This window comes from Labeo rohita, chromosome 18, assembly GCF_022985175.1.
Source record: "Labeo rohita strain BAU-BD-2019 chromosome 18, IGBB_LRoh.1.0, whole genome shotgun sequence".
In the NCBI taxonomy this organism is placed as follows: domain Eukaryota; kingdom Metazoa; phylum Chordata; class Actinopteri; order Cypriniformes; family Cyprinidae; genus Labeo; species Labeo rohita.
The window spans coordinates 6,206,454-6,217,592 of NC_066886.1; the positions used below are offsets into that span (position 1 = coordinate 6,206,454).

At 32.5% G+C, this 11,139-nt stretch overlaps 1 protein-coding gene across 2 annotated transcripts in view; it reads left to right on the forward strand.

Moving 5' to 3' along the window:
* The window catches only part of sema3e (sema domain, immunoglobulin domain (Ig), short basic domain, secreted, (semaphorin) 3E), a 52,097-nt gene extending 42,725 nt beyond the window's left edge, over nt 1-9,372 (forward strand). Inside the window, exons 11-17 of one of the 2 annotated variants that reach the window (XM_051135175.1) lie at nt 187-409; nt 1,574-1,665; nt 1,771-1,812; nt 2,172-2,338; nt 4,372-4,439; nt 6,007-6,134; nt 8,583-9,372. In XM_051135175.1, coding sequence (XP_050991132.1) covers nt 187-409; nt 1,574-1,665; nt 1,771-1,812; nt 2,172-2,338; nt 4,372-4,439; nt 6,007-6,134; nt 8,583-9,038 — 1,176 coding nt within the window. In that variant the 3' untranslated portion in view covers nt 9,039-9,372. The remainder of the gene's footprint in view (nt 1-186; nt 410-1,573; nt 1,666-1,770; nt 1,813-2,171; nt 2,339-4,371; nt 4,440-6,006; nt 6,135-8,582) is intronic. The other variant, XM_051135176.1, reaches the window with a different exon arrangement.
* Nucleotides 9,373-11,139: the final 1,767 nt, after the last annotated feature.

The window sequence follows — 11,139 nt, forward strand, 5'->3', positions numbered from 1 at the left end:
AAAAGGCAATTTGGTAGCTTTAGTCGTGCACCGCAGGATTTCTGATTAGTCTCTTGTTCTAAAAGGTTATAGCAGCAAGAAGCGAGCGAGCTATTCTCAGATCAGGAGCAACAAAATGAAAGACCCGAAAGGTTTTCGTGATTTGCGAACTTCGTATTCACATTTACTGATTTTTGTCTCTCACAGTGTGCCAGTAAGATAAATGGAGGCCAGTTTTCCAGTTCGAAGGAGTATCCGGATGAGGTTCTGCGTTTTGTGCGTTCCCATCCCCTTATGTTCCAGCCGGTGCAGCCCGTTCACAAACGGCCCATTCTGCTGGACACTGAAGGAGGACGTAAACTCACACAGCTGGCGGTGGACCGGGTGGAAGCTGAGGATGGACACTACAATGTTCTCTACATAGGGACTGGTACTTGATTTTTAGTACCTATAACTGCTTTGCAGTCAAATAGGCTTTATGTAATGATTGCTGCTTGTGCTATACTGAATATATGCAGTAGCTTATTCTTTATGTCTTGCTTTTTAAAGGAACATAATAAATGATTACTTTATTTGATCTATAATCTACAAAACTGCTAAAATCAAACGTTTTGTAGTTTTTTGAAAAATATTTTTAGAAGATATACACTACCGTTTGGGGCTTATTTTATTTTTTATTTTTTGAAAGAAATTAGTACTTTTGTTCAGCAAGGATGCATTCAATTGCTCAAAAGTGACAGTAAAGACATTTTAATTTTATGAAAGATTAATCTTTCCAATAAATGCTTTTGTTGAACTTTCTATTCTTCAAAAAAATCCTGAAAAAAATGCATTGTGGTTTCCACAAAAAAAAACAATACTGTTGAACTTAATGAATTATTATATTGAACAGATAATAATAAGAATAATAAGAAATATTATTTTAGCATGAAATCAGCAGATTAGAATGATTTCTGAAGGAGCATGAGAGACTCCTTTAAAAAAAATAAAATAAAAATAATTACAAAAATGTTTGTGATAAACATAAACAGAGCTTATAATAGGGTGATAATAATAATTGAAATATATATATATATATATATATATATGTATTATTATTATTATTATTATTATTATTATTATTATTGTTATTATTATCACCCTATTATAAGCCCTGTTTATGTTTATCACAAACATTTTTGTAATGTGTTCTTTATATATATATATATATATATGTGTGTGTGTGTGTGTGTGTGTGTGTGTTACCCCAGACCACAAAAGCAATCATAAGAGCCAATTTTTAATAACATAAATATTGAGAAAATCGCCATTAAAGTTGTCCAAATTAAGTTCTTAGTAATGCACATTACCAGTCAAAAATTAAGTTTTGATATATTTACAGTAGAACATTTATCTTCATGGAACATGATCTTTACTTAATATCCTAATGATTTTTGGCATAAAATAAAAATCCATCATTTTGACCCATACAATGTATTTTTGGCTATTGCTACAAATATACCCGTGCTACTTAAGACTGGTTTTGTGGTCCAGGGTCACATATATAAAATGTATTTTATAAGTATCTAATTCAGCTCCTCTTTCTTTAACTCAGATAATTCTGTAGTATTAAAAATGATCACAATCTACAACAAAGAAGCCGACACAGTTGAAGAAGTTCTTCTGGAGGAACTGCAGGTTTTCAAGGTCATCAAAAGTCTTTTGGATGACTTTTTATCTTTATATTGAAACCATTTAATTTCCTTTAGAAACAATCTTCACACTAAACACTTTTTTTGGTTCTCATTCTAGGTCCCTGTTCCTATTACAGAGATCCTCATCTCTACCAAACGAGTAAGATTTTCTCAACTATTCCTCACAGACACTATAGTTTTCCCACCTGGAGATGGTGGTATTGAGTAAACTTTTCATGCATGAGTGATCACCTTGATACCAATTGCAATTCAGCATTTCTAACAAGTCAGATGCTTTATAGTTAATTATTAATGTCATTAGTAAATATGAATCAAATATGAGTATATTTAGTTCTGTGTTATTACTGTAACGTATTGAATTATTTAGAATGCACACAAATAATGGCCGGTTCAGTAGAATGATTTTATCTGCATCATTATGCTAACGTGATGATTTGGACATAATGGCATTCATCACATGTAACAAAGCGGTTGACAGCAGTGTTTGTATCTCCATAGCAACAGCTGTACGTGGGCTCGGAGCTGGGTGTAACACAGATCCGTGTGCATCATTGTGGGCTTTACGGTTCAGCCTGCGCCGACTGCTGCCTGGCCAGAGACCCCTACTGTGCATGGGACGGGTTAACATGTTCCCGGTACTACCCTGCCGGGCTGTATACAAAAAGGTACCAACAATTTCACATAGATATATAGTAGATGTATAGCTTGTATTTAGTCAGGTCATATTTATCTCTGTAGTACTGTTAGATGTTGTTCCAAAGCAGCTTTACAGAAAAGGGATAGTTCACCAGAAAAATATAAACTGTCATAATTTATTAACCTTCAAGTTGAGTTTTAATGTTTTTTTTTAAAGAACCAAGCCTCACCAAGCCTGCATTTATTTGATCCAAAGTACAGCAAAAACAGTAAAAGTTTGAAATATTTTTACTGTTTAAAATAACTGTTTTCTGTTTGAAAATTTTTTAAATGTAATTTATTCCTGTGATTTCAAAGCTACATTTTTAGCATTGTTACACCAGTCACATGATGCTTCAGAAATCACTCTAAAAGTCTGATTTGCTGCTAAAACATTTATTTTTATTATTATTATGTTGAAAACAGCTGAATATAGAATTTTCTCAGGTTTCTTTGATTAATAGAAAGTTTAGAAAACAGCATTTATCTGAAATAGAAATATTTTACAACATTATAAATGTCTTTATCATCACTTTTGATCAATTTAAATAATCCTTGCTAAATCAAAGTATTAATTTCTATAATTTCTTTCCCCAAAAAAGAAAAAAAAAAACATTTTAATATATATTTAATATATATTCAAATAGAAAGCAGTAATTTTAAATAGTAAAAATATTTCCAAATAATTTTTTGCTAATTTTGAACAATCTTACTTTTTTTTTTTATTCCTAACACAACTATTTTATGAAATGTTTCAGCATTTTGTCATGATACAAACAAACATCTAGGACAGACAGACCTCTTTTGTTTTTTATTTTTGTAAAATGTGTTATATTATAGTATATACTGTAACAGTAATACTAACCCAACCCCAGCCATTTTTTTTATAATTCTAGAAGGAAAAACAGATAATTATTGAATGTAAAATAAATATTTCTGCCTTCATGATATACAATAATTATAATAGTATTATATTATATTATATTATATTATATTATATTATATTATATTATATTATATTATATTATATTATAAAACCATGTATATTTACATTATTATTAGGTCAGTTTTTTTAGCTACTATTCATAAATATTTACAATAATGTTTACATGTAATTTTATACATTTTATACATTGTTTACAGTTGATTGTTTAGGTTAATGTAGATTTTACTGTTCTCCAAGGGTGGCAATCTTTTCCTTTAAACATCTTGTAGCAGCAGTCATTATATCATATGCCTCTTAATATTTAATCTTTCAATCTTAAACTAACACACAAAAATAGCTTGCTTATTTGGCAGAGCTGTGCATAAAAGTGCTTTGTAAATATCAGTCTTGGACTGGTCGTGCATATACTGACGGTACTGAGATGGTAGATTGCATTCATAATAAGAAAAGTTTAAGCGTCTTGACATTTGAAAAAGATGTTTTTATTTCCATATCTTGCATTGCAAAATGTGATTATTAATGCATTTCTTGATTAAGCAACTTTTAGTCTACATTTTTATCTTGCCAGAATGTGTGTGCACCATAATCTTGTTCGCTTGCCAACCCAGTGTTTCCATTAGTGAGCTCAGTGAACTTGGAGAGTGTGTGTTTTTGTGAGAGCTCTTTTGATGTTTCACTTAGCCGCAGGGTAGCGCGTGTGCGCTTGTGTGTGAAGCGAAGGGCGAGTGGGAGTGTTTCCCTAATCCCGACTCAAAGGCCTGTCAGCTGTCTCAGTGTGGTCATCAGTCTGAGCTTGTTAGCGATTGATGCTAACACCTCTCGCCCATATTAATACCCATCACACGCTCACTTTGTATGCAAAGCCAGACAAGTCGCGCACAATCGCCACCAAACGCCTGTCAGAGTCATTACTCAAAGACTACGGACAAAAAACAGAACGCGTCTGATTGAATTTCTGTCACCTCGCTGTGCTGTTACACACCTTGGGCGGCAGGATGATATTATGACAATTGCAGGCAGACATGCGGGCTGTGTCTGGGTTATATCAATGTCTCATTTTTCTCTTTTAATCTTTAGGCGATTCAGACGGCAAGACGTCCGCCATGGCAACGCGGTTCAGCAGTGCAACGGGCTTCAGCTTAGCGGTATGTTCTGGTCAGAGCTTGATCAATGGAGAATATTAGAGTCTTAGAAGCTGGATAGGGAAAAATGAGGCGGATGAGATCTGTGAAAGTTGAAGAGGTCAGAGTACAGTTAATGAGAGTCTCTGGCTTTTTATGCGCAGATGGTGCTTTTACTTTAGCAGACAGACACATGATAGTGACTGTCTAATTCCTTTATTCCAGATATTCTTTTCTCTATTTCATCTCGAATCAAACCTACTTCACATATAAACTCTGGTATTACATTACTTTTGCATTCATTTTTGTCACCTTGCATTACCTATTTGAAAAAGTAACTCAGGTATTTAATTGTAAATTTAAAAGTAATGCATTATGATATTGTGTTACTCCCTAAAGTAAATAATTGTAATAGTTACTTTTTAGGGTAAGTAATGCATTACATTACTTTTACTGTTTGTTCATTTTTGTCATCTTGCGTTACTTGTGTGAAAAAGTAACTCTGATAATTAGTTGTAAATTTAAAAGTAATGCATTACGATATCGCGTTACTCCATTACATTACTTTTTGTCACCTTGCATTACTTATTTAAAAAAGTAACTTAGATATTTCGTTGTAAATTTAAAAGTAATGCATCACAATATTACGTTACTCCATAAAAAAGTAACTAATTGTAATACTTTTTAGGGTAAGTAATGCATTACATTACTTTTACTGTTTGTTAATTTTTGTCATCTTGTGTTACTTGTGTGAAAAAGTAACTTTTTTTCAATAATTTGTTGTAAATTTAAAAGTAACGCATTACGATATCGCGTTACTCCATAAAAGTAACTAATTGTGTTAGTTACTTTTTATGGTGAGTAATGCATTACACTACTTTTGGGTTTATTTTTGTCACCTTGCATTACTTGTATGAAAAAGCAACTCATGTATTTCATTGTAAATTTAAAAGTAATGCAATATGATATTGCATTACTCCATAAAAAAAGGTAAATAATTGTGTTACTTAGTTACTTTTTAGGGTAAGTAATGCATTACATTACTTTTTGTCACCTTGCATTACTTATTTAAAAAAGTAACCTAGGTATTTTGTTTCAAATTTAAAAGTAATGCATCACAATATTACGTTACTCCATAAAAGTAACTAACTGCAATACTTAGTTATTTTTTATGGTAAGTAACTACACTACTCTTGGGTTCACTTTTGTCATCTTGCATTACTTATTTGAAAAAGCAAGTAATGCATTTCATTGTAATTTTAAAAGCAGTGCATTAAGATATTGCATTACTCCATAAAAAAATACATAATTGCATTACTTAGTTACTTAAAAAATTATTTGTGTCATCTTGCATTACTTGTTTGAAAAATATAAGCTCTGGAATTGTTACAATGTTCAATTTGAAGCTAAAAGATACTAAAAATGTGAAAAAGTCACAATTATAGATATATTTGTTGTATATTTAATAAAATATTTTCATATACTAAGTAACAAAATATTCAGATATACTCTACCATTCAAAAGTTTTGGGTCAGTATGGTTTTTTCCCCTCAAGAAATCAATTGTTTAATCAATTGTGTGTGTGTTACAGAAGAACAAAGCATCTCAGAAAAGCTGGTATATGGTGTGGAGAATAACAGCACCCTCCTGGAGTGCAGACCACGATCGCTGCAGGCGTCTGTAACGTGGTACATTCAACATGGCATGGACATGGAGGAGGTACAAACACACATCTAGGACATATAGACTTCTATTTTTTGATATATATATATATAAAATGTACTATATTATATTATAGTATATTATATATGACAGTAATACTAACCCAACCCCCAGCCATTTTTGTAATTTTTTTTTACCAATAAAGAAAAAGAGATAATTATTAAATATACATTTTTACCGTTCATAATAATGTACAATAATATATTATAGTATTATATTATATTATATTTTAAAATAAAATTCTTCAAATTATATTAACATGACATAATACTTATATAAGAGGCCACAGGCAATCACAGCGTGCCAATATATAGCCATATCTCACAGCTACGAGTGTGATATTGCATTTATACTACAGTTCAGCGGCACGAGTGTGTAAATGCATAAGAAACAACAAGAGTGTCTTTAAAAACTCTGTTTTGTGCAGATCTACTTCCTTTCCCCACAAAGCCAAATCTCAATTTGACAGTTTAACAGCTTAGCCGAAGCCTAACCATCGAAACCATCGTTTTAGAACTAGTAACGAAGAAACATTGGCACACATAGACTCAAGCGAATGGGACCAAAGACTGCCTGTTAGATTTCCCCAAAACAAATTATATCTCATGTTTAACCATTATAGAGATATCAGAGACAGCAGCAAATTCCAGAAGATCTGACCGAGGTAAGGTTGCTCTCGGCAGTTCATGAGCATTGAACGCCCGCTGACGCCCTGGAGCTCTCTGAAAACATCCAATCAAATTTTCAAATAGATATCTTTATTAACAAACCGCATATTTGAAGTCTTAAGTACATTCTCACCTAAAAAAAAAACTTTTTAAGAGGACATCCCGTGACTCAAAAACAGTTTTATTTATAAAATGATAGTAGATTTGGGCACTCACCATGACACTCACTATGAGAGATACTGCACTCAAAGTGATACAAACAGTGTTCCGATATTGCTAGAATATTGCACTCCTCTCAGCCAATATTATTTTAAAGATGCGGTGTAAATATAATCCTATAACCATATAATGTGCTGAGTTTGGATAATATAGAGCTCTTCTCACATGGTCAGACTAAGAAATTATTTCATCACAAGCAACGGTCTGAACCCCTGCTGACAGAAGGCTGTTAAATATAGATTAAAGCTTCATTTTACTATTCTGACCGCAGGGAGGCTGGGTAATATAGCCCTCAGTGATTCACTTCATCTTAAATAGAAAAGAGTAATGTCACCCTGACCATCTCTGTGCTCATGGTAAATTAGATTTTAAATAATGGCACATGTATTAGTAGTAGTAGCTAAAGCGAGCATTGCTATTACAATTGCTTTAACTTGAGTTTAGGGATTAGAACAGATTCCCCTAAAGCATTTTTTATATCACATTATAATACATTATACCTTAAATCATGTGGGTTAACGATGTTGGTGGAAATTACTTTTAAAGTAATGCATTACAATATTGTGTTACTCCATAGAAAAAGTAACTAATTGCATTACTTAGTTACTTTTTATGGTAATGCATAACATTACTTTTGCATTCATTTTTGTCACCTTGTGTTACTTATTTGAAAACGTAATGCAGATATTTTGCTGTAAATCTACAAGTAATGTATTACAATATTGCGTTACTTCATAGCAAAAGTAACTAATTGTGTTACTTTTATGGTAAGTAATGCATTACATTACTTTTGGGTTTATTTTTGTCACCTTGCATTACTTATTTAAAAAGGTAACTCAGATATTTTGTTGTAAATTTAAAAGTAATGCATTACAATATTCCGTTACTCCATAAAAAAGAAAGTAATTATATTACTTAGTTGCTTTTTTGGTAAGTAATGCATTACATTGCTTTTGGGTTCATTTTTGTCACCTTGTGTTACTTGTTTAAAAAAGTAACTCAGGTATTCAGTTGTAAATTTAAAAGTAATGCATTACGATATTGCATTACTTCATAAAGTAACAAACTGCATTACTTAGTTACTTTTTATGGTAAGTAATGCGTTACATTATTTTGTGTTCATTTTTGTCACCCTGCATTACTTAGTTGAAAAAGTAACTCAGATATTTTGTTATAAATTTGAAAGTAACTCATTACGATATTGCGTTACTCAATAAAAAAAAGTAACTAATTGCGTTACTTAGTTACTTTTTATGGTAATGCATTACATCACTTTTGCATTCATTTTTGTCTCCTTGCATTACTTATTTGAAAAAGTAAGACATTTTGTTGTAAATTGAAAAAAGTAATCTGATTATGCAACTTTTGTTACTTGTATTACGTTACCCCTAATACTGCAAATAGATTTGTATTGAAGGAGGTGTCCAAGACTTAAAAGTCAAATCTTTTGTCTCGGACCAGCCTAGAATCTAGCCAAAACAGGCTAGCATCCTAGCAAGCCAAGTACACAAATCTCAATAAGTCTTATGCATGTTGTTTCTCTCCTTCCCTTTCTCAGGTGAAATGCGATGATCGCGTGATTCAAACCCCCCACGGCCTGTTGCTCCTTAAAATAACGAAGGGAGATGCAGGAGTCTACGTGTGCCAGTCCACAGAGCACGGCTTCATCCAGACGGTGGTGCGTGTCACTTTGGAGGTGCTGGATGAGGGCAAAGTGGAGGGTTTATTGCATAAAGGTGAGGAGGAGGAAGGCGATTCTCTGCACAGACCTCCACCCTGCCCCTTCCCCAGCCTTCCTTCTGCTCCATCTTCCTCAAAGCTCTGGTACAAGGAATTCATGCAGCTGATCGGCTACAGCAACTTCCAGCGGGTGGAGCAGTACTGTGAGAAGGTGTGGTGTGTGTCTGACAGGAAGAGGAAGAAACTTAAAGGAATGGCACCCAAATGGCGGTACACACCCGGGGCAGAGCAGCGGGCGAGAGCGCGGGCACCTCGACACACACAGGGACAGTAAAGACTGTTAGATGACAAAACAAAACATTCAAACACATGCTCAGTGCAGATGATTGCATATAGACATTATTGTTATTATTATTATTATTATTATTATTACTGAAAAATAAGAAATGATGGTAATGTCATTAAAACATTTCTTTTAGAGTCTTAAGGGTTGTATCACTTCATCTGAAAACCATTCATCTGTAGTCAATTAGCCAGATATTTAAAGGTACACTAAGTCATTTTTTTATAGACTTCATTAATGTGAGAAAGCAAAGTGAAACCATTTACATTATGACACGACACATTCATACGCTCATTACTTTTTTTTTTTTTTTTTTTTTTTTTTTTTTTTTTTTTTAAGATTTACAAAATAATTCAAAATTTGGGGTTAAGATTTTTTTTTCATTAATACTTTTATTCAGCATGGACACATTAAATTTATTAAAAAGTGACAGTAAAGTGACGTTTTTTGTTGAAAAAAAAAAAAATCTAATTTTCCACAGAAATATTAAGCAGCACAACTGAAGAGTTCATTTGCAAAAACAGATAACTCTCTTTTTAATAATTTTCAAAAATCATGTTTTTTTTTTCACTGTGCATTCCAATTAATCTCAATCAAACTGCAGTTGGTTTATTTTAATATAAAGTCAAAATAACTTAAAAATACAGCTAACACAATAAAAACATGATAACATAATAAAAAACTTGATTTTTTTAAATTAAAAATCTGAATTATCTGTTTTTGCAAATAAACATTTGAACTGTTTGTTTTTTTTAAACATTGATTAAAAAAACAAAATCAGCATATTAGAAAAATTTCTGAAGGATCATGTGACACTGAAGACTTGTATTAAATAAGACTGAAGAGTTGTATTAAAAAATATTACTGCTTTACTGCTTACAACAGGGGTGGCGAACTCCGGTCCTGGAGAGCTGCAGCCCTGCAGAGTTCAGCTCCAACCCTAATAAAAACACACCTGCCTGTAGCTTCCTAGTAATCCTTCAGACCTTGATTAGCTTGTTCAGGTGTGTTTGATTAGGGTTAAAGCAAAACTCTCCAGGACCGACGTTCGCCACCCCTGGCTTACAATATTATTGAGATTTTTTTTTTTTTTCTCTTATCAACCCCAAACTTTTGAATAGTAGTGTGTTTCTTACTGTTACTGGAAAATTTTAATTCAATTTAGTATTAAAACACTTTAACTGTTAGTAGTTAGTGAGAATAATTAATAAGGAGATAAAAATTATATTAAAAAAAAGAAAAAAAATCAGCTTCATTTGTAACAATGGAAATAGAACTTTGGGTTGAGCATTGCATCATGAGAACTCTTTAAAGTGGCATATTGCACATTTTAGAAAATATAACGTGTCATTCAGCTTTTCCAATCGTAAAGGAAATTAGAAAAATATACATATAGCTTGCATACCATTAAATGCATGGAAATTACTTGGTGTATCTTTAAAATAGAAAGGAAGAAAGTGTGTAATCGATTTGAGTATTTGTACAGGGCTCTTGTGTAACATTTGTGTTCAAAAAAAATACTAAAGTTGCTTCTATGGAAACACGCAGTGCTACCTGACTGACTGGGCCATTAAAAGACAAGGGGTTCACAGACCCTCTCAGGATGTGAAAGGCAACGTTTCCTCTTGGACTGCTCTGAACAATGACACATGGCGGAGACCAGCTGTCCTCTTGTCAACGATGTGAGATTTCCTGCGAGGATTTCACAGAATGACTTTTCCACTGTTGACAATTCAAGAGTTCCATTCAACTGAGAAAAACATTTCTGTGAACGGTTACTCGGTTTCAGAACTTACACACATATTGAGAATATTTATCTGTATTTTCATTATTTTGTAAATTATTCTAGTTGGTGTCAGATTTGTTAGTGTTTTTGTAGTGCTCTTAGATGTTCTGATAGTTATCTGGACATGTAATGCTGCATTTCAGTTGTGTATATAGATTGATCATAATGCATTTAAAAAAAAGAACATCTTCCTTGATTAGTGTTTAAGACATGCAACAATATTTTTTTGCTGTGAACTATTAAATTAGAACCAAATGATCATATTTCAGTGAGGTCAACAGTTTTACCCTGTATCATGGTGTTTAA